Here is a 24,883-nt window from a genome sequence, read left to right on the forward strand (position 1 = left end):
AAATACCCTACCCTAGTATTATAATTATCCCCTGACCTCATCTTTTATAGGCGCTACTCTGGTCGGTCTTCTGCAGGTTTTGACCTACCAGCTCACACCAGTGTTTGCTAGTTGCTCTGTACGTCACAACTCAATCAAAGTCTATGATAGCCAGGGCAGGGCTCTCATAGATTTGCACTGAGCTTGTTACCATTTTCTCAGTTAGAAGTTGCGGTGACAAGACAGTGGCACAGGAACAGAGCGGCACCAGGAAGACGGAAGATGATAAGTATAATATTGGGGTCATGGAACCTAGATTAGCAACACCACTCCAACACTGAAATAAAGCACCACTTCAGTGTTTTTTTTTTAAGTGCTCTTAAGCACTTCACAAGCCACTTATTCCACAGATTGATTTCACGCCCAGCACCAGCCACATTAGCTTGATTTATAGCTTACGGCCTCATTTCCTTGCCTGGCACCTGAGGTCACGAAATGATAACTTGTTTGGGAGATTGAAATGTATTTGAGTGATCAATTTTTCATCGTTATCCAGGAGAAATAAGAGAGATGCTATGATGCTCAAGTGTTGTTTTCCATTTGTGTATTGCACATATTTATTAACACAGACATATCTGGAGAGTTGACAGTTTCTCTCTAAAACCATTTTCTATATATATGTAATAAAACAACATTATATAATCGCTTCTTTCAGAAGCGGAAACAATTCTAATAAGGGTATATATTATATTCCGTATCACAACCCTGTGCAGGTGCTACATGAAAAAAATATATTTCAGAAGCCTATATTCTGGAAACCTCTTGAAGTTAGGTGTAGCCAACCTGTTATTAAAGAACATGTGATAAATATATTTATTCTTTAGGTTTATTATTATTATTCCCCACAATAATTCTCATAACACTTCCACAAATTAATTTTGCATGTAAGAAAGGGTACCCTCTACGGTATCTGTGTGTCACATTAAGGCTATGGGCCCACATAGTGTTTTAAAACGCACAATGAAAACTGGACTCCTTCCCAGAAATCGCGCGTTTTTTCCTTGCAATTTCACCGCGATTATGTTCGCGATTTTGCCGCGATTTTCTCAAGCACTTTCCAAGCGATTTGAAGCATCGCTTGGAAAGTGATTGACAGGTTGGTCACACTCGTCAAACATAGTGTTTAACAAGTGTGACCAGCTTTTTACTATTGAGGCCGCCTATGCGGCCTCAATAGTAAAAGATAAAATGTTAAAAATGATAAAAAAAATAAAAAATCGGGGTATATTTACCTTCCGACGTCCTGCGCTGCCATCCCGGGCCTCAGCGTTCCCAGCGATGCCTTGCGAGACCTGTGATGACGTTGGTCTCGCGTTACTATAGCGATCTCGCGAGACCACGTCATCACAGGACCTTGCCGCAAGGCATTACTGGGAACGCTGCGGCCCGGGAATGCAGCGCGGGACGTCGGAAGGTAAATATACCCCGATTTTTTGTTTTTTATTCTTTTTTTTACAGGGGTATGGTACCCAGGGCCTGAAGGGACAGTCTCCTCTCCTCCACACCGTTGGTACCAACCGCACATGAGACGCTTAACTTCCCGCATGGTGGGCATAGCCACATGCGGGAAGTAAGCGATTCTCATGCATTCCTATGGGTGCGGAATCGCGGCAATTCTTTGCGATTCTGCACAAAAGAATGATCATGCTGCGTTTTTTTTCCGCGATGCGATTCCACCGTGTAAAAAAGCGCAGCATTAGCACAGCATGTGCGGAATGCCATAGGAATGCATGGGGTGCGTTCTATACAAGATTTTTAAAGGTTTTCACAGCATTTTCGTGCCGAAAATCGCGGCAAAAACGCTTAAAAATCGCATCGTGGGCACACAGCCTAACAGTTAAGTGTCACGGCAAAACAATGTCATCCAGAAGTGGCAATATGGTAATATACAGGCACTTGGCTTCAAAAATTTTTCTATAGTGCAAAAAAATGCAAAAATTGTCAGATATTTTGCAAAAAAATACACACATTTTACTTCAGATGCAAGGCTGGTTGCTACTTTTTTCTACATAACAACTAAAGTTGTTAATTCATGATGATACAGAGGCTAAGACAATAAGAAACTCACATATAGTAATCAGTAAAAGTAAGACAAACCAAACAGGTAAAGCCACATATCAGCATGAAATGTCACCTAAATCAATTAAAAGAAACATTGATGAGATATCAGCTAAACATATCCATATGTACAAGCTATACAATCAGGGTTTAGATTTCATCAGTGCTGTTACCAAAAGATGTATGGACTATCATTGGCTTTGAGCCACTGGGTCGATCGTCCCGCACACCTTCTCTGATAGCTTCCCTGGAAAAGCTTCAATGATTTGTAATCCACAAATGTTTGTAACGTTATCACTAATTTTTTAATGGAATTTAGATTAAATTCTCTTTTCCCTGATTTGTAGCAGAATAAAAAGTCAGAACAATATGATTTTAATATTGTTTCCTTGAATCAGTGTGTAAAGTTGAAATATGGCAAATCAACATGTGGTACTTGGATGTGAAGGTCAAAAATAAAAAGTCCCCTTGTTGGCTTGCAACAAAAGAGTCTCTTCCATCCATTCATTAGGCGTACTGAGGAGCTGCTCCCAAAGACGTGCCGATTGGTGGCAGTAACTGGCACCCTCCTCGTCACCTAGAAGAGAACACGTCATCGTTAACATCATATATGCATCTCTGCAATGGAACTTTAGCAAAGCAACCACTATCTATTACCGTATTTTTCAGACTATAAAACGCACTTTTTCCTCCCATATGTGGAGGAAAATGGGGGGTGTCTTATAGTCCTGATGTACTGGCTCTGGTTGTGGTGGGGAGGTGGGGGAGCCGGTGGCTGCGGCTAACTCCTGTGCCCGCTGCTGAAGAGAAATGAATATTCACTGCATTCCACACACATGGACGTGGAGGGCAATGAATATTCATTTCTTTTTGGCATCCTGGTATGATTGGCCTCATCCCATTCCTGGTATGATTGGCCCCATCCCGTTCCTGGTATGCATGGCCCCATCAGAAAAGATTAAAATAAAAAAACATTACACCTACCTTCCTCCGCTCCCTCGCAGGGTCCTGCTCCGGTGCCAGCAATTGCTTAATGCTGGTAAGCAGCACATGTCAGGGACATCATGCGCTGCTCACAAGCAGAGCACAGCTGCTGGAATACTCACCGGGACTGTTCATCGCAGAGAGCAGTGAGCATTCATTGCTCTTCAGTAGCACACAGTGTCAGCCACCGGCTTCCTGCTGCTACCGGCAGTCACGTGTGACGGTACTTAAGAAAATAAAATTCTAAAAAGATGCCTGTATTTTCTTTGTGAACATACAATTTTAATCTTTGCTTCATGTACTTTCGAAGATAAAATGCACTTATTTGGACTTCATCTGTGAGCTGGATTTTTCTACTTTCTCTATTGGATGTTCTACCCTGCCCAGGTGCTATCTTTGCTGCAGAAGTGTGGAACTGCAGGCGGTGAGCTGGATTTACTTCTGTGATGAGGGGGCCATGCATACCCTGCTAGGGATGAGGAGGCATGCATACCAGGATGGGGATGAGGGGCCATGTGCATCAGGATGGGGATGAGGGGACCATATTTACCAGGATAGGGGATATTAAGTACAGAATTGACCACATTTTTTGCTTCAGTTTTTTTCTCCTAATTTCCTCTAAAACAGGTGCATCTTATGGTCCGGTGTGTCTTATAGTCCAAAAAATACAGTATTTATTATCCCTCTCTCCCTCCCTATGATATCTGTAAGGATGCAAGAATTTATAAATGGGGTTGTAGTTGACAAACTGCACAGAATACACACTTCTAGAGCCTTCATGACCGCCAATACGTATATTTACTGACCTGAGGTATAAGGGAATATCATCCCCATACAGGTGACAATCCAGCAGCTGTCGGCTGTCCACTACAGTATATCTGACAACTTGCTGTATCACAAATGATCAGTGTTGGCACCATCCATATCTGTTTAACTCCTTAGTTGCTGCTGTCAAAAGTGACTACATCAAATAAATGGTTAATAGATTGTGGGGGCTTGCACTTTAATCTAATTGACACACTGAGATCATGATTGTGTGGTCCTGATGTTTGCCAAAGCAGTTCATGGCCAAATAGCGGCCTTAGAATCTCCCGGCTACAGCGGCCAGTTCAGAAGTTAGCGACATTTAGGTGGTAAACAAACACTTTTTCATTCTGGCTATACCACTTTGCATTAATTCCTGAAAATCACCTGAAGGGTTAATAAACTACCTGACAGCAGTTTTCAATATGTCAGGGGGTGCCGTTTATAAAATGGTATCATGTTTGGGGTTTTCCATATATAGCACACCAAAAGTCACTTCAAACCTAGATAGGTCCCTCAAAAAAATAACTCTTGTAAATTTCCTTGAAAAAATGAAAAATCACTGCTACATTTTTAAACCTCCTAAAAGGCTAACAAAATAAATTAGCGTTTTAAAAATGGTGCTGATGTAAAGCAGACATGAGGAAAATGTTATTTATTCGAGTTTTTCTGTGGTATGACTATCTGGATTAGGCTGGAGTCATACTAGCGAATAAATCGGACGAATGCAATGCGATAAAAAATCGCATAGCACTCGTCCCATTGTTATTCTATGGGGCAGCTCCCATCATCCGATTTTTTTTCGGAATGTTTCCTCGGACCGAGACAATCGCAGCATGCTGCGATTGTCACCGATTTTCGGATCGGACTCGCCAATGTAAGTCTATGTGTGCGAGAAAAAATCGGATTACAAACGGACCAGATGTGTGACTTGCGATAAAATCGCACCCGGTGTCCTTTAGAAAAAGCCGGCAATTCATTTAGCAATACAGTAAAATCACATTGACAGGTTAAATAAAGAAATGAAAGAATAGATATAGACACATAGAATTCATATATACTGTTAGGTCCATATATATTTGGACAGAGACAGCATTTTTCTAATTTTGGTTCTAGACATTACCACAATGAATTTTAAACAAAACAATTCAGATGCAGTTGAAGTTCAGACTTTCAGCTTTCATTTCAGGGTAAAATCAAAAACTCAAAAATTCTTGCTTAAATTAGTTATCCAATGGCTCCTACGTTGGGATCTACCTTGATAGGATATTACATCCGTTTGTTACAGCTCTACCATCTTATGTGAGGGACACGTCTGACTTATTACTTAAAATCGATGGTATTACCGTGGAAAAGGAGGCCCTGTTGGGTTCCATAGACGTTGAAGCCCTCTATAGCAGTATCTCACACAAAATGGGTTTAAAAGCCCTGGATTTTTACCTGGGAACAAGGGCCACCTATTTTAGGAGGCATAATATCTTGGTATATCAATTGATGGACTTCATCCTGACCCACAATTATTTCACATTTGATGGTAAGTACTTCCACCAGCTCAGGGGGACTGCAATGGGTTGCTCTTGTGCGCCTTCGTATGCGAATCTCCTCCTGGGCTAGTGGGAGGAAACAATGGTCTTTACCAGTGCTGAGGAATGGCGGGTGGATAAAGTGGCCGCCTGGTACCGGTATATAGACAACGTGTTTGTGATATGGTTGGGATCAAAGGAAGAATTTGGAGGGTTCGTGCAAGAATTGAATGTGAACTCCATCGGCCTGAGGTTTACCTCAGAGAGCAGTGATAAGGAATTGGCCTTCCTTGATGTAAAAATTGCAAAAGATCCCCAGGGTAGTCTGATGACAAGTGTGTATCGGAAACCCACTGCCACGAATTCCCTCTTGAGATGGGACAGCTGTCATCCTGTCCCGTTGAAGAGGGGTATTCCCCATGGTCAATATCTTAGAACGAGAAGGAATTGCTTGAGTTCAGAGACCTTTAGGGTAAAGGCTTATGAGCTCAGAGAGAGGTTCAGGGAACGGGGGTACCCCGATTATGTTTTGGAGCCTGCCTTCAGAAATGCCTTTAGGGCAGAGACACACGTTACTGCGACCCGATACTACAGTTGAGAATAACAATATGATGAGAGTGATAGGGACTTATGACAATCAAGTGGATCACATCTATAGAATCCTCAATAAGCACTGGAGTATTCTGCAGGCAGATGTTGACCTATCAGGCATAATCTCAAGAAAACCAGAGGTTACTTTTCGTAAAGGCCATTCTATCAGAGATAGACTTGTACACAGCCACTATAAGAAAGCTAGACAGGAGGGCACGTGGCTGGATAGAAAGGTCTTTGGTACATTTAGATGCGGAAACTGCTCGTTCTGTGGATATGTGACATCAGGAAAAAACTTTGAGGGCATCAAATTGGAAAAGATTTTTTGCCAGAGATTTTGCGAACTGTAAAAGTGTCGGAGTAGATTATATGGTGACGTGTGCCTGTCCAAAAAACTATATTGGTAAAACCAAGAGGGAATTCAGGAGGAGGATAAGTGAGCACGTGGGAGATATAAGAAACAAGAGAGATACTCCTGTTGCCCGCCACATATGGGAGGCATATGGGGGCAATGGAGATGTGCTCTCCTTTTGTGTTTTGGAAGTAGTGAAACAAAGTGGCAGGCAGGGTGACTGGTATAGACTGATTTTACAAAAAGAGGCATGATGGATCTTTAAAATGGAATCCATGGCCCCAAGGGGCCTGAATGATCGGGTCAAGTATGGGTGCTTCATTTGAAAAGGACCCAATGTAAAGGATATCTGATATCAATTGTTCTCATGTCTAATAATACAGGAAAACCTTGAATTTACCACAGATCTATGAGAGGATTTGTGGGCTTGGTGGGGTCAATTTGATATATATATTTTTTGATCCGTATGATTTGTTATTCATTATTATTTTGTTATATCAAGCTATCTAAGGATAATGGAGAATCATGAGTGTGGGGAACCCATTACTACCCTATAATATACCTTGGGGAATTAATACTTTGAGGATGAGATGAGGTTTGGTATATATGTGTATATTTAAATTTAAGAGTTGGGTTACTGTAGCCTTGCCATCTTTGCAATCATATGCCCCTTTAGGTGGAGTACAATCCCCCAATCTTTTGAACTACTGTAGTGGGGAGGTGTTAATTTATGCCTATGATATGACAGCATACCACATACTGTAGTTGACTAATGCCAATAAACTACAGTAATTCTGACATTCTACACAGTGATGGGGTGATATGATATGCATATGTTCAGACTTTTGTGAGAATCTGTAGGAAGGGTAAGGACCGGGGTGTGTGCCCTGATGATAAATAGATGGTGTGTTCGTCCATTGAATAATAATCTGAGGGAGCATCTAATAGCATCATGAGCCTCCTGATGAACTCCTTGCGTGGGAGGGAAACACGTTGAGGCGACATTCTAATGGCAATGAGCTAAGTTATACTTATATGAATTTTTGTTGATTTTCATTTTGGGCATAGTGCAATGTTTTGAGCATGAGGGATAGGGGTTATATTGCCAATGGCTTTTATTTCATGGGAGAAAAATGTTATCAAGTTGTATATGATCCTTGAATCAGTTGAGATCTGTATTTGGAAAGAGACTTAATTTGATCTCCCATAGAAGCTATCGGTTGCCATTTGGTATATGTTGGTAACCCACCCTCATTGATTTGAGATTTGTGTGGGGGATTATTTGTGACAGCTAATTTCCAACAGGTTGCAATGTAATTGCTGTTTTTAGCCCTATATACACCCTTATAGAGATTGCTGGTACCATCATTGTAAGGGTCAGCAAGGGATAGCCTACGTGGAGCGGGGGCACCAGAGTAACTTAGGGTGAAACAGCTCCGCTGTCAGGCAGGAATATCTATAAATAGGGATTGTTAGTATAGTGTAGTTTTGTTCGCCCATGCACTATGTTCCCATAAAATAATGAATGTTCCAGCTACTGTTTTTCACCCCCATCTAGTTTGGTGGTTTTTGGCATGAGTCTTTTGATTATGCATTGTTGTACTCAGCCATTTTTTTCTCTGTAATCTGATACACTTTATATATAGAATTTAACAGGGTGAGTAGGGATAGCCACCGTAGAGCGGGGGCACCATTTGCGTTCCAAGAGGGTGCCAACCTCCGCTGTTAGGTAGGGAATAATTATAGGGCCCTATAGGGTCAAATAGAGTATACATCCCTACCTGACGTGGTATCATTATATATTTGAAGGAGCTGGACTTTTTTGTAAAACTTGATCAGTTTGTGTTGTTTGTGCCTTTGATATTATTTCTCATTTTTAAAGAATTAACAATAAAGTATCTTTTAAAGAATTATTTTTTTTCTGTAGGTTTCATTTCAGGTTATCCACATTAAAATTGGATGAAGGGTTTAAGAGTTTCAGCTCCTTAACATGTGCCACCCTGTTTTTAAAGGGACCAAAAGTAATTGGGCAGATTAAATAATTGTAAATAAAATGTTCATTTCTAGTACCTGGTTGAAAACCCTTTGTTGGCCATGACTGCCTGAAGTCTTGAACTCATGGACATCATCAGACGCTGTGTTTCCTCCTTTTTGATGCTCTGCCAGGCCTTCGTTGCGGTGGTTTTCAGTTGCTGTTTGTTTGTGGGCCTTTCTGTCTGAAGTTTAGTCTTTAACAAGTGAAATGCATGCTCAATTGGGTTGAGATCAGGTGACTGACTTGGCCATTCAAGAATATTCCACTTCTTTGCTTTAATAAACTCCTGGGTTGCTTTGGCTTTATGTTTTGGGTCATTGTCCATGTGTAGTATGAAATGACGACCAATCAGTTTGGCTGCATTTGGCTGGATCTGAGCACACAGTATGGCTCTGAATACCTCAGAATTCATTCGGCTGCTTCTGTCCTGTGTCACATCATCAGTAAACACTAGTGACCCAGTGCCACTGGCAGCCATGCATGCCCAAGCCTTCACACTGCCTCCGCCGTGTTTTACAGATGATGTGGTATGCTTTGGATCATGAGCTGTACCACGCCTTCTCCATACTTTTTCTCTTTCCATCATTCTGGTAGAGGTTGATCTTGGTTTCATCTGTCCAAAGAATGTCCTTCCAGAACTGTGCTGGCTTTTTTTAGATGTTTTTTTAGCAAAGTCCAGTCTAGCCTTTTGATTCTTGATGCTTATGAGTGGCTTGCACTGTGCAGTGAACCCTCTGTATTTACTTTCATGCAGTCTTTTCTTTATGGTAGATTTGGATATTGATACGCCTACCTCCTGGAGAGTGTTGTTCACTTGGTTGGCTGTTGTGAAGGGGTTTCTCTTCACCATGGAGATTATTCTGCGATCATCCACCACTGTTGTCTTCCGTGGGCGCCCAGGTCTTTTTGCATTGATGAGTTCACCAGTGCTTGCTTTCTTTCTCAGGATGTACCAAACTGTAGATTTTGCCACTCCTAATGTTGTAGCAATTTCTCGGATGGTTTTTTTTTCTGTTTTTGCAGCTTAAGAATGGCTTGTTTCACCTGCATGGAGAGCTCCTTTGTTCGCATGTTTCCTTCACAGCAAAATCTTCCAAATGCAAGCACCACACCTCAGATCAACTCCAGGCCTTTTATCTGCTTAATTGAGAATGACATTACGAAGGGATTGCCCACACCTGTCCATGAAATAGCCTTGGAGTCAATTGTCCAATTACTTTTGGTCCCTTTAAAAACAGGGTGGCACATGTTAAGGAGCTGAAACTCCTAAACCCTTCATCCAATTTTAATGTGGATACCCTCAAATGAAAGCTGAAAGTCTGAACTTCAACTGTATCTGAATTGTTTTGTTTAAAATTCATTATGGTAATGTCTAGAACCAATTTTTTTTTTTACATTCCCCACAGCAATCAGTGCAGAGGAAGGTCTGAATATAAGACGGAAAACATTCAACACTTTGATTGCAAAATAAAAGGAATTTTATTTCACTGTTCTTCAATTCGAGTGCCAAGTTTTTTTGTCTATATTACCTTTGGGAATTTCGTCACAGGTGTAGTGATGATTTGACTCCATGGGTGTTGCTGAGCGAGAACTGCAAATCTGCTATTGTGGTGCCCATACATTGTAGTGCCCATTAAGTTGTATCGCCCAGTACATTATGCCCAGCTCATGCTTCTGGAGGCATGCGGACACTTAATGTGGTTTAGGCACACTGTGGGGCTTAGAAGAAAGGAGGGTATTTTGGTTTGGGAGTGCAGAATTTGCTGGATTTTATTTTTTAGCTGAGGAGCCATAGCACTTTTCCAGAGCCTTTGTACTACAAGTAACGTGAAAACCCACTATATTACCATTGACAGATGACGGACATTAGTGGCGGATTTTATTGTGGTTTGAATTGAAATTTTTTGGGGAAACATTTTACATAACATTTTGGATCAAGTTTATCCTGCGCCCTACATTGAGCATTTACATCAGGGTTTCCATCTAAATCTTCGAATTAAGAGATCCTGATGAAACCCCCAAGGGATCCATTCACTATAATGAGGCAGCAGAGTTGCTCTGAAACTCCATCTGGACTGTATTCAGCGCTATGCTTTTCAGAGGTGCACAAAACTGTGGCCTACCGTGCTGTGCTTTTATGCACGCCTAAAAAGATAGACACTGCCAGATCATAAGCCAGACAGCATCTACAGTGTCTCTATCTGCCTAATTATAGGGAATCTTCTGCCAGGGGTTCTGTCTGAATCATATATTTTAGAAATTTACACAGAAACGCCGATGTAAGAACTCAGTGAAGATAAATGTGATCTGAGCCTTACTGTGATCTTTGGGAATCATAAGGAACAAATCAACAGCAGGTAAAGAATTGGTTTCATTTGTTTTTTTACGCTGCTCATTGTGCAGTATAAGTGATTAGGCAACTTTATACTTCGGGTCAGTGCTATTATAGTAATTCCAGATTTAAATCGGATTTTTATGTTTGGCTGCCATCACACACTAAAAGATGATTTTTTTTTTGCATTGTCATATTTTGAGAGCTCTAATTTTTCAATATTTCTGCCAACAGAGTCATGTTGGGGCTTGTTTTTTGCGGGACAAGTTAACTTTTTTATTGGTACCACTTTCGGTCACTTAACATTTTTTGATTGCTTTCTTTTCTGATTTTTGGGAGGCAAAATAAACAATAACCAGCAATTCAGGAATTGTTTTTTTTTTTTAATGCCGATTTTACGTGTGGTAAAATTAATGAAGCAGCTTTATTCTTTGGGTCAGTACAATTACATTGATAGCACATTTGTAATTTGTTAATGTTTTCGCACTTTTGTGAAAAAAACCCCGATTTTGTATAAAGAAATGATCTTTGCATCGCTTTACTCTGAGACCTATAACTTTTTGATTTTTCCGCTAATGGAGCTGTATAGGGGCTTGTTTTCGCAGAACAAGATGATATTTTCAGCGATACCATATTTATTAACATTTGTCTTTTTGGTTGCGTTTTATTCCTTTTTTCCAGCAGTATGATAAAAAAACCATAATTTGCCATGCATTTTTTTTTTTACGATATTTCACTGAAGGGGTTAACTAGAATGCCAGTTTTATAGGTCGGGTTGTTTCAGCAATACCAAATATTTGTATTTTTGTAAGAAAATTATATATTTTCATGGGACAACACTGAAGACATGACACTTTGAAATAATGCAAAGTAGTCAGTGTACAGCTTGTGTAACAGTAATTTTGGTGTGCCCTCTAACTCAACACAGCCATTAATGTCTAAACTGCAGGCAACAAAAGTGTATATCCCCCCATTGTGGTATACAGTGGCATGAAAAAGTTTAGGCACCCCTGGTCAAAATTACTGTTATTGTGAACAATTAAGCAAGTTGAAGATAAAATGATCTCTAAAAGGCCTAAAGTTAAAGATGACACATTTGTTTTGTATTTTAGGCTAAAAAGTAATACACATTGTCATTTTTTCACATTTTAAAAATTACAAAAAGAAAAATGGTCCGATGCTAAAGTTTGGGCACCTTTGGAGATTTGTGTGCTCAGACAACTTTGACCAAGGTTTCAGACCTTAATTAGCCTGTAAGGGATATGGCTTGTTCACCCTCAATGTTAGGAACGGCCAGCTGATGCAGATTCCACAGGTTTAGAAACACATAGCCTCCTCTAACCTTGTGCGAAAAAACAGCCACCATGGGTTCTTTTAAGCAGCTGCCTAGCACTCTGAAAATGGTGGAGGCCCACAAAGCAGGAGAAGGCTATAAGAAGATAGCAAAGCGTTTTCAAGTTGTCCTTTCCTCAGTTCAATATGTATTTCAGAAATAGCAGTTTACAGGAACAGTGGAGGTCAAGATAAGGTCTGGAAGGCCAAGCAAAATTTCAGAGAGAGCTGCTTGTAGGATTGCTAGAAAGGCATATCAGAACCCCCACTTGACTGCAAAAGACCTTCAGAAAGATTTAGCAGATTCTGGAGTCGTGGTAATTGTTCTACTGTTCAGAGACACCTTATCAAATATGGCCTTCATGGAAGAGTCATCAGAAGAAAACCTCTCCTGCACCCTCACCATAAAATTTAGCATCAGAGGTATGCAAAAGAACATCTAAACAAGCCTAATGCATTTTAGAAACAAGTCCTGTGAATCTTTGAAGTAAAAATAAAACTCTTTGGTCGCAATGATCAAAGGTATGTGCAGAGAAAAAATTGCATAGAATTTCAGGAAAAGAACATCTCTCCAACCATTAAGCATGGGGATTGATCAATCATGCTTCGGAGTTGTGTTGCAGACAATGGCACAGGGAACATTTCACAGGTAGAGGGAAGAATGGAGTCAATGAAATTTCAACAAATTCTTGATGCAAACATAACACCATGTGTAAAAAAGCTGAATTTGAAAACCGGATGGCTTCTACAAATGGATAATGGTCACACACATCAAAATCCACAATAGACTACCTCAAAAGGCGATAGCTAGAGGTTTCTCAATGGCCCTCACAGTCCCCCGATTCGATCATCATTGAAAATCTGTGGCTAGTCCTCAAAATAGCAGTGCATGCAAGATGACCCAGGAATCTCACAGAAATGGAAGAATTTTCCAAGGAAGAATGGATGAAAATCCATCAAACAAGAATTGAAAGATTCTTGGCTGGCTACTAAAAGCGTTTACAAGCTGTGATATTTTAAAAGGGAGTGCTACTAAGTACTAACTATGCAGGGTGCCCAAACATTTGCATTGGCCTATTTTATTATTATTATTGTAATTTTTAAAATGTAAAAAATGACAATATATAATTTTTTTGGCCTAAAATACAGAGAAAATGTTTCATCTTTAGCTTTAGCCCTTTTAGAGATCATTGCATCTTCAACTTGCTTAACTGGTCACAATAACAGTAATTTTGACCAGGGGTGCCCAAACTTTTAAATGCCACTGTATATGTCACCCTCCATCCTTGCATAAATGGCCCCCAATCCTGATATACATGGCTCCCCCATTCTGGTATATATGGGACCATGCTGGTATATATGGTCCCCCTGGTATACATTGCCATCATGACGTGCACATAAAAAAAGTTACCTTCGCAGCGCGGCATCCTGTTCTGATGTCTGAATCTGATTTCAGCGTATAAGACGCGCGTGACGTCACTGCCATGTGCCCCCACACGCTAAAGTCAGCTGCCGGAATATGCTCCCAATACTCATAATCCCGGGTGTGGGGTGCAGTGAATATTCATTTTCATTAATAGCGGACACGTGATCGCTCAGCAGCTGCCGGAGGCACCGGTTAAAACATGTGCCCGTTATAAAGTAAAATGAATATTTACTGCTCTTCACTCCCATAGTCCCGCCCACTTCTTGGCTCCGGGTTCAGTGCAGAGAAGTGGACAGGATTATGGACTTGGGGAGCAGCGAATATTCATTCTCTTTAATAGCGGGTACATGTGTTAGACGCAGCCTCCGGCTCCTGGACCTGCTCCTCCGCCACCGCTGCTCCCTCCCCCACAGTCACAGTCGGACTATCTTATAGTATCTTTTTCCTTTTTTTTCCCCCAAAGTGCGTCCTCTTCAGAGAGGCAGGAGGTAGAGCCCTAGGCTAGTGCCTTCCCTGCCTACCCCTCATCACTACCCTGGATGCACTCTTCACAATTGAAGCCAGAAGCATGGCTGAGTAGATGAACCAAACTGTGTGCTCCTGTGTTGCTAGCAGAGGCTGCTTTGCCTTTGCAGCCTAAGTGTAGCGTAGTGACATTAATGCTACCCAGAACCAGCAATAGAGCAGTGCTTGCAAGCATTGTAACAAACATCCACTCCTTACCTAGGAAACCGGCCACCTCTGATAGATTGCAAAGGTAGCTGGCAACCTTGGCGAAAAGTTGAAGATTATAGTATTAAAAGCTCTTCCATTTTTTTTTTTGCAATATTACCCTTGTAACAAGATTACACAACCCCAATAACGCTTCTGCATGAATCACTATAAAGCTCAGGTCTTATTCAGACATTCCTTGTATGTGTTTTATCTGTGTTTTTTTTACAGATAGAACACATAACAATGACTGTTTTTGATCTTGGTCAAAGATCAAAGTCACCAATACAAGTCACGGATACCATCTGTGTGCTGTCCTATTGTTTATATTCTGTTTAATGAGAAGCTTGAATTTTTTTGCATACAAGAATAACGAAAATCACAATGATGGTTAAAATGGACACACGAACCAAGAAAGGATGAAAATTAGATCCAGCCGACCACATTCCGACTAGACATGTGAGGCCTCGGAGATGTGCTGTGCTCGATGTGAGGATTCACAAGTCTGTAGTCATAGAGATGGATTGCAGAATGTTAGGAACGTTGGAACGCACTAAATAAAAATAATAAAGTGCGATCGCCGCTCGGGGTCCACCGTGCAGTAGGTGATATAACCGCTGCTAAGTGGTGGCAGGAGCAATATGGCGGTAATGCACACAGGGTTAAACGTCACCCAGGTGCGCAGAGCAATCTCTGTTAAGTCACAGAGATGCAAAATAAGCACAAATACAAAAGACTGAGCCTGTTGAGGTCACAGTACTCAGTAAAAACGCACACACGGTATCAGGTCACAGGAGTAGCCCAAGACGACGGCACTACGTCCGTCTAGACCTACCGTGTGCGGAGCATCACAACTGCGGATGCAAAGGGGCTGCTCCTGCAGCGCGGCATGGACACTGCCGCTAAACGACAAGGCTAAGGCGCAAGCGCAATGTCGGTCACTAGCAGCTGTGGATGTTGCAGCAGAGGAACACTGGTGCTGATTCTAACTCAGTCCCTAACCACATACGTAATATCAGAGGGAAGGTGTTTTTTAGTGAGTCATTCACCAGAATTATACATCCGTCCTCATACACACAGCAGCAAGTAAGTCTATACTAGCGCATGGCGGAACAGCCATGCGCGCCTTTTATAGCAGCCGGGGCCTTCCGCAAGCCTCCAGATCTCTGAGATGGACCAATGAGATCTGGAGCGGGACCTGAGCACATGACTCCCGATCTCCAAAGGGAGATCGTCCCATGAGCATACTCAGTAGGAGGACAGAAGGACTTAAGGGGGTTTTACACTAAGCGATATCGCTAGCAATATCGCTATAACGTCACCGGTTTTGTGACGTTATAGCGATATTGCTAGTGATATCGCTATGTGTGATACTTACCAGCGACCGGCTCCCCTGCTGTCCATCGCTGATCGCGCGAGAATGTCCGGCTCCATTTCTCGTCGGGCGCTTCCTGCTGAGACTTCCTGCTGGGCTTCCTGCTGTGACGTCCAGCGACGTGTGGAGGCGGGCGGGAGGACGCAGGATCGCTGTGTGTGAATGGTAAGTATCGTGCGCTGCGTCGCTGCTGCATCGCTGTGAGATCTTTCTGTATGAAAGCTCACTAGCGATCATTTAGCGATGCACCAGCGATCCTGACCGGGTCGGATCGCTGGTTGGATCGCTGGTGCATCGCTAAATGTAAAAGGGCCTTTAGCCTCAGGAGAGATTTGCTGCATGGCAATCTCCTCTGCAATATCCTCTGCAGTAGATAAACAGCAGGAGACTGCAGAATGTGAGGGTCTGGATCCCTGCGGAGTAAACGCAGAAATCCAACTCCTAACACAGACTTTTTGTGCTAAACCTAAACAGCCCGTTTAATGTCAAAGACCATGTACACACCTTGTTTTTCTCTACATTTCGAGGTATATGGGAAATGATAATACTCCACCTGTGCTCAATCTGGTTCCACCAAGAAATCGCTCATTCAAGCCCTGATCCCATACAGTTAGGTCCAGTCGAGACATCCTGAGATCACTTGGATTTGCGAAGTTGTAGATGATTGTGTGATTCCATTCTGGGCAAGGCTGTCTTCTCAATACCGGAGTCCTTTGCTTTATGTCTTGTTTATTTGGCAGGACCAGACAACTAGTCAAATCAATAAACATACAGAAGTATGTAATCTTTTCTACCCATCTGGAATCTAAAAGTTGAACATAAAGATCTGGAGATTTACTTACCTCTTAACAAAAGGACTCAAAAACCCATCTGGTCTCAATGCCAAATTTCTGGCACTTTTAATGATAATATGGAGCTGGACCACTTCATATTGTTTTACATCTGAGCCTGTATCATGGAAAAGGTAATAATAATCATATATTCTGTTATACTAGTAAATCATATTCTCTACCCATTCCCAAACTGGAATGTGGCGAAATGTTCACGGACAGGGGTTAATAAACTCATATCGTAAATACTGTAAAGAGTGAAAAATGAAAAACATGAGAATTAAATTTTTTAGGCCACTTCACCTCCCTAAAAAATGCAATGAAAAGTGATCAAAGTGTTGTATGCACCCCAAATTGGTATCAATAAAAACACTGGCTCATTATGGGAAAAAAAAATTGTAACTCAACACTTCCTTCAACAGAAAAATAAAAGTGCTACAGATGTCAAAATCTGGCTACACAAATCCAAAACCTTTTTATTTTTACAAAGTTCTGAAACGTTTTGCATCTACATAATCATAGTGATCTGGAGAATCACGTTTCAAGGTCATTCTAGCTGAGCAATGAACACTATAAAAAGAAAACCAAAAAAATAATGACGGAATCAGGTTTTTTTTCACCATTTTATTTTTTTGAAATTTTATTCCCACTTTTCTGATAAGTCATATGGTAAAATAAATAGTATAATTCAAAACTACAACTTGTCCTTCAAAAACAAGCCATAATATGGCTATGCTGATGGAAAAATAAAAGACGTTATGGCTCTTGGCTGAAGGTGAAATAAATGAAAACGCAAAAATGAAACAAATCCAGGTCATTAAAGAGTTAAGCTTCTTACCATCTGACATATGCTCATACAGAAATGTTCTGGAAACTGGAGGTATCTCAAGCCTGATTCTCATACATAACTCCCCATGATATTGCAATGGCATCTCTTCAGTCTTTTTTGGCTATAGAGACAATTGAGAACTACATCAAAACTGGTGTACGGGAAATGTCAAAAGGAACCTGTGATTGGGGGTTGTTTTTTGTTTCTATTTTTTTTTATTACAAATTAGTACAGTTTGACCCTAAACATACATGCAGTAAACTGTATAGTACGCATTGAAAAGCAATAGTACATTTATCTTTAGCAATCTTGTTATTGGGGCTCCCCCTGTTGGCAGGATATTGATAGTGTGTGTGGATTAATCCCTTAGTGACAGAGCCAATTTCGACCTTAATGACCAAGCCAATTTTTACAATTCTGACCACTGTAAGTTTATGAGGTTACAGCTCTGGAATGCTTCAATGGATCCCACTGATTCTGAGATTGTTTTTTGTGACATATTGTACTTCAAGATAGTGGTAACATTTCTTCAATATGATTTGTGTATATGAAAAAAATGGATATTTATCAAAAGCTTTGAAAACTTGGCAATTTTCAAATTTTTAAGTTTTGTGCCCTTGAATCAGAGTCGTGTCACACAAAATAGTTACCGTATATACTCGAGTATAAGTCGAAATTTTCAGCCCATTTTTTTAGGCTGAAAGTGCCCCTCTCGGCTTATACTCAGCCGGTGGCTGCCACATCATACTCACCCTCTCCTGGCACAGTCTCTGCACTTCCCTGCTTCTCAGATGGTCTCCGGCGCTGGCAGCTCTTCCTATGTTCAGCGGTCACATGGTACCGCTCCTTAAAGTAATGAATATGCAAGCGACTCCACTCCCATAGGCATGGAGCAAATATTCACTACTTTGATGAGTGGTACCACATGACTGCTGAACACAGGAAGAAGCTGCAGGCACGGGAGACCATCAGAGAAGCAGAGAAGTGCAGAGACCGCGCCAGGAGGTGGTGAGTAGGACAAGGGGAACCCTTGCGATATTCACCTGTTCCCTTTCCACCGCCAGGCTCTGTCTTCCGTGTCCTCTGGCTGTGACGTTCAAGTCAGAGGGCGCAATGACATGTTTAGTGCGTGTCCTCTGCCTGAAAGGTCACTGCAGAGAGCCGAAAGACAGAGCGGCGTGTGGAGTTGGAATAGGGACAGGTGAATATCGCAAGTGCCGGGGGCCTGAGCCAGTGGCAACACCGGCACCTGGCCCACATACCGTGCTGGTGTCCCCGCCTGCTCAGGACACCGGCACCTGTCCCCCAGCGACGTGAGGTGAGTATGTCATTTTTTTCAAATCGCAGCAGCAGCATATGGGGCATATTCTATGGAACATCTTATGGGGCCATCAACCTTTATGGAGCATCATATGGAGCATATTATTCTATGGAGCATCTTATGTGGCCATCATCCTTTATGGAGCAGCATATGGGGCATATTCTATGCAGCATCTTATGGGGCCATTAACCTTTTATGGATCAGCATATGGGGCATATAATTCTATGGATCATCTTACAGTCATATGTAAAAGTTTGGGCACCCCTATTAATGTTAACCTTTTTTCTTTATAACAATTTTGGTTTTTGCAACAGCTATTTCAGTTTCATATATCTAATAACTGATGGACTCAGTTATATTTCTGGATTCAAATGAGGTTTATTGTACTAACAGAAATTGTGCAATCTGCATTTAAACAAAATTTGACCGGTGCAAAAGTATGGGCACCCTTATCATTTTCTTGATTTGAACACTCCTAACTACTTTTTACTGACTTCCTGAAGCACTAAATTGGTTTTGTATCCTCATTAAGCTTTGAACTTCATAGCCAGGTGTATCAAATCATGAGAAAAGGTATTTAAAGTGGCCACTTGCAAGTAGTTCTCCTATTAGATTCTCCTATGAAGAGTGGCATCATGGGCTCCTCAAAATAACTCTCAAATGATCTGAAAACAAAGATTATTCAACATAGCTTTTCAGGGGAAGGATACAAAAAGTTGTCTCAGAGATTTAACCTGTCAGTTTCCACTGTGAGGAACATAATAAGGAAATGGAAGAACACAGGTGCAGTTCTTGTTAAGCCCAGAAGTGGCAGGCCAAGAAAAATATCAGAAAGGCAGAGAAGAAGAATGGTGAGAACAGTCAAGGACAATCCACAGACCACCTCCAAAGACCTGCAGCATCATCTTGCTGCAGATGGTGTCACTGTTGCAAAAACCAAAATTGTTATAAAGAAAAAAGGTTAACATTAATAGGGGTGCCCAAACTTTTACATATGACTGTATGGGGCCATCAACCTTTATTGAGTAGCATACAGGGCATATTCTATGGAGCATCTTATGGAGCCATCAACTTTTATGGAGCATTATATGGGGCATATTATTCTATGGAGCATCTTATGGGGCCATCATTAACCTTTTATGCAGCATTATATGGGGCATATTTTTTGTATGGAGCATCTTATGGGTCCCATCATGAACTTTATAGAGCATTATATGGGGCGTATTTTGTATGGAGCATCTTATGGGGCCCATCATGAACTGTAAAGTTCATTATATGGGGCTCCTAATTCAATATGGATATTCAAAAACATTTAACCTATTGATATCTCAATCAATTTAACTGTTATTGGTATCTATTTTTATTTTTGAAATTTACCAATGGCTGCTGCATTTCCCACCCTAGGCTTATACTCAAGTCAATAAGTTTTCACAGTTTTTTGTGGCAAAATTAGGGGCCTTAGCTTATACTCGGGTCAGCTTATACGCGAAAATATACAGTAATAAATAACATGTCAACTTTATATCAGCACAATTTTGGAAACAATTTTTTTGTTAGGAAGTCATAAGGGTTAAAAGCTGACCAAAGAATTCTCATTTTTGCAACAAAATTTACAAAGCCATTATTTTTTGAGACCACATCACATTTGAAGTGACTTTGGGGGGCTCAATATGACAGAAAATGCCCAAAAGTGACACCATTCTAAAAACTGCACCCCTCAAGGTACGCAAAACCACATTCAAGAAATTTATTAACCCTTTAGGTGCTTCACAAAAACTAAAGTAATGTGGAAGGAAAAAATTAACATTTAACTTTTTTCACAAAAAGTTTACTTTAGACCGAAACTTTTTTATTTTCATAAGTGTAACATGAGAAAATGGACCACAAAATTTGTTATGCAATTTCTCCTGAGTATGCCGATAGCTCATACGTGGGGGAGAGCCACTGTTTGGACGCATGGCAAGACTCAGAAGGGAGGGAGCACCGTTTGATTTGTTTAACGCAAAATTAGATGGAATCAATGGCGGGCACCGTGTCGTGTTTGGATGTGCCTAAACAGTGGAAACCTTCCAATTCTAACTCTAACCCCAACACAACCCTAACCTTATCCCAACTCTAACAATAACCCCAACACCACCATAAACCCAACGCAACCGCAACCCCAACACAACCCTAAGCCTAACACAACCCTAGTCCCAACCCTAACCCTAGCTCTAACCCCAACCATAACCCTAGCTATAACCCCAACTCTAACCCTCGCCCCAACCCTAACCCCAATCCTTACTGAAAAGAATGGAAAAAATACAATTTTTTTATTTTATTATTTTCACCTAACTAAGGGGGTGACAAAGGGGAGTTTGATTTCCTTTTTTCTTATTTTGATCACTGTGATAGACCCTATCACAGTGATCAAAATGAGCCAATAGGAAAAATCTATTGTTGCCTGGTACCAGCCAGAAGATCTCGGCGATCACATGAAGAGACCTGAATAGTCTCGAAAGCTTGCTATTTATTATCATCTTTTCTGTTGGCCCTGAAAAGGTATCAATCACTGAGAACTCTAAAGTTCTAATATTTTTCTATCTACTGGCTAACACGGTAAAGTATGAATATGCCCATGGGACAGAGTGGATGATGTGGTCATGTGAAATTTGCTCACTGAATAAAAAATCATATTATTAGAGGTGGTATCAGGGGACAGAGAAAAAAATCAATATGGAAACTAATATAAAGGGTTTTTTTGTGAAATATTCTCTTTCCCCTAGTAATAATGATTACAAGAGGAGTGAATAATCTTCAGTAAAAAAGACAAACCTGGAGCACTGTATGTATTAGGCCTCATTCACACATCAATATTTTTGATCAGTATTTCATCAATGTTTCTATGCCAAAACCAGGAGTGTCTACAAAACACTGAACAGGTATCAATCTTTTAATTATAGCTTTTCTCCGTAAATTCCACTTCTGGCTTTTGCATACAAACACTGATACAAACATACTGACGTGTGAATGAGGCTTTACTACATATAATAAATAGACAAATCCTAATATAGAAACAAAATGAACATACATCCTGCTACAAGTAAGTAACAAATATATAAATAACATAGGGTACATAGGTACATGGTAGGGTATATATATCACACAGCAGGCACTGGAGCAATTTGAGCAATGGGTGTTATTCGTTTTTCATTATATTCTGGTGGGTTTTAAAAATATTATCATTGCCACCTGGCTATAACTGACCACTGTTATTGTTGCCTGCCATCCATATAGAACTTTGAAGGTCTATTATCTTGTTTGTCATTCATTTTTACAAGTGGACTGTTTTACATTTCTGTTTTGCTGCCCGCTTGTATCATAATAGGCTGACCTTATTGTTTTTTTTTTTAAACTGTTTAACCCCTTAGTAACCAAGCCAACTTTGACCTTAATGACCAGACCAAATTTTAGAAATCTGATCAGTGTCAATTTATGAGGTAATAACTCTGGAATGCTTCAATATATCCCACTGAGTCTGAGAACTTTTTTTGTGACATACTGTACTGTTCATAATAGTGGTAACATTTGTTCAATATGACTTGCCTTTATTTGTGAAAATATCAGAAATTTGTCAAAAATGTAAAAATTTTTGCAGTTTTCAAACTTTTAATTCTTATGGACTTAAATCAGAAATTTGGCAAAAATGTAAAAAATGTTGCAATTTTCAAACTTTTAATTCTTATGGACTTAAATTAGAAAATTGTGTTACACAAAATAGTTAATAAATAACATTTCCCGCATGTTTACTTTACATCTCCATCAATTTGAAACTTTTTTTTGTTAAGAAGTTAGAAGGGATAAAAGTGAGTCAGCAATTTCTCATTTTTCCAACAAAATTTGCAAAACCATTTTTGTAGGGACCACATCACATTTGAAGGGACTTTGGGGGGCCTATATGACAGAAAATACCCAAAAGTGACACCATTCTAAAACCTGCACCCCTCAAAGTACTCAAAACCACATTCAAGAAGTTTATTAACCCTTAAGGTGCTTCACAGGAACTAAAGAAATGTGGATGGTAAAAATGAACCTTTAACTTTTTTTCACAAATATTTTACTTTAGATCCACATTTTTTATTTTCACAAGTGTAAAAGGACAAAATGGATCTAAAAATGTATTGTGCAATTACTGTTTAAGTGCACGGCAGGGCTTGGAAGGGAAGGAGCACCGTTTGACTTTTTGAACGGAAAAATGGCTGGAATCGAGAGTGGACACGAGAGCGTTTGGAAAGCCTAAACAGGGGAATCTCCCCACAAGTGACCCCATATGTGGAGGAAAACTACTGTTTGGGCTTAGAAAGGAAGGAGTGACATTCTGGAATGCAGACTTTAATGCAATGGTCTGCGGGTGTTATATTGCGTTTGGAGAGCCCCCGATGTGCCTAAATAGTTAAAAAAAAAAAAAAAGCACAAGTTTGACAATTTTGTAAACTACATTCCTCAAGAATTTTATCCAGGGGTATAGTAAGCATTTTGAACCCACAGGTACTACATAGAATTTGATATTAGGTCATATTAAACATTTTTATTTTTTTCACAAAAATGTTGTTTTAGCTTCAAATTTGTAATTTTCACAATGGATAAAAGGAGAAAATGAACCCCATAATTTGTTGTGCATTTTATCCCAAACGTGACGATACCCCATATGTGGTCAAAAACTTCTGTTTGGGCACATGGCATGGCTAGAAAAGGAAAGAGCGCTATTTTCCTAGGATAGATTCTAAATGCTATATCGCATTTGAAAACAGCAGAAGCCCACCACAAATGACCCAATTTTGGAAACTAGACTTCTCAAGGAATTCATCTAGGGGTGATGTGGGTATTTTGAACACACAAGACTCACAGAATTTTATAACATTGAGATGTGGAAATATGACATTTTAATGGTAAAAATTAAATTTTTGTATTTGCTGCAAATGTGTCAGGTACAAATGGGTTAATAGGTGAAACTATTGCACAATTTCTCCCGAACGCAGTGCTGCCCCATATGTTGTCAGAAATTACTTTTAGGCAACATGTCAGGGTTGAGAAGGAAGGAGAGCTATTTGACTTATGTAGCACAGATTTTTTTTAGAATGATTTGCAGGCGATATTTGCGGAGCACCAGAGGTGCCAGAACAGCAGAAAAACCCCAAAAGTGACACCATTGTAGAAATTGCACCTCTCAATGAATTCATCTACGGCTGCAGTGTCTATTTTGTTTCACCCACGTCATGATTTTTTCTGGAGAATTGCAAATTTGCCGATACATTGTGTCCCCATAAAATGTAGAGTCCCCATATATTGTAGCACCCTTAAACATTGTGCCCAGCATGTGCTTCTGGTGATATGCACCCACAAATTGTTAAGTGCCTTCTCTCCATTACAATAATGCCAAACAGGTGGACACTTACTGTGGTTTTGGAACAGTGGGGCTCAGAAGGAGGGGGGCATTTGAATTTGAGAGCACAGAATTCACTAGATTTGTTTGAGGGAGTGGGAGCCATGTCGCTTTTCCAGAGTCTTTGTTCTATCAGTAACATGGGAACCCCTATAGTTTAAGTGACAGATGATGGCACTGAGTGGGGCAGTTTTGTGTGGGATAAATTAGGGGTTTTAGTGACAATATTTTGGGGTACATAATATTTTTCGATCGCTTCTAGTATAAGGCTGGGATGACATTCTTTTATTTTACACTGAGCACTTCGAGGTTTCCGTGTAAATTCCACAAAAATGCAATTTAGACGAAACCACCAACAGAACGACCTACCATAATGAGGCAGATGGAAACACTTTGTACTCTGGTTTCCGCTCCCGTGATGTCTATCTTTTTAAGCATTCACAGATCGGTAGTCGTCCACACTTGTGTGCTTAAAATGGTGGAAAAATAAACTTGGCACTCAAAGTTAATAAAAAGAAAGGTTCCTTTTATTTCACATCCAGTGATTATGTTGCTCAGTTAAACGTTTTTGGTCCACTTCAGGATCTTCATCAGAACTTATAGTTGGTAACTGGTTCTGTAGGTAAGCCACAGGGATATTATATCCTGATAGGTCAATTCTACTGTATTTCAGGGTGAATCTCAGTGGAACCTGGATGCTGGAAAGAGCCACTATGCTTCAGCGCATGGTACTGCGAATAACGTCACCTGGGGAATGCGCTAAAAAGATGCCGGAAATGATGGCACACCACCGGAACAGAAACCAGTCCAAAGTGACTCCATCTGCCTCATAAGTGAGTGGTTCCGTCTGGGGTTTTGCCTGAATCACAGTTTTGGGGGATGTACACGGAAACGCAGATATACGCGCTCAGCGGAGAGC

At 40.5% G+C, this 24,883-nt stretch overlaps 1 protein-coding gene and 1 long non-coding RNA gene across 2 annotated transcripts in view; one reads left to right on the plus strand and one right to left on the minus strand.

The window, feature by feature from the left end:
* Positions 1-1,394: 1,394 nt before the first annotated feature.
* Positions 1,395-24,883, minus strand: part of SYTL3 (synaptotagmin like 3) — a 185,505-nt gene continuing 162,016 nt past the window's right edge. Inside the window, exons 12-15 of the mRNA XM_073575690.1 lie at positions 17,231-17,342; positions 16,405-16,510; positions 16,116-16,312; positions 1,395-2,674 (exon numbers count right to left, since the gene is read on the minus strand). Of these exons, the coding sequence (XP_073431791.1) occupies positions 2,547-2,674; positions 16,116-16,312; positions 16,405-16,510; positions 17,231-17,342 (543 nt within the window). The 3' untranslated portion in view covers positions 1,395-2,546. The remainder of the gene's footprint in view (positions 2,675-16,115; positions 16,313-16,404; positions 16,511-17,230; positions 17,343-24,883) is intronic.
* Positions 24,646-24,883, plus strand: part of LOC141089355 (uncharacterized) — a 28,166-nt gene continuing 27,928 nt past the window's right edge. Inside the window, exon 1 of the long non-coding RNA XR_012232257.1 lies at positions 24,646-24,797. This is a non-coding gene — a long non-coding RNA (uncharacterized lncRNA). The remainder of the gene's footprint in view (positions 24,798-24,883) is intronic.

The sequence above is a fragment of the Dendrobates tinctorius genome, unplaced genomic scaffold, assembly GCF_039654945.1.
Source record: "Dendrobates tinctorius isolate UK_male_01 unplaced genomic scaffold, ASM3965494v1 ptg000046l, whole genome shotgun sequence".
Classification (NCBI taxonomy): Eukaryota; Metazoa; Chordata; class Amphibia; order Anura; family Dendrobatidae; genus Dendrobates; species Dendrobates tinctorius.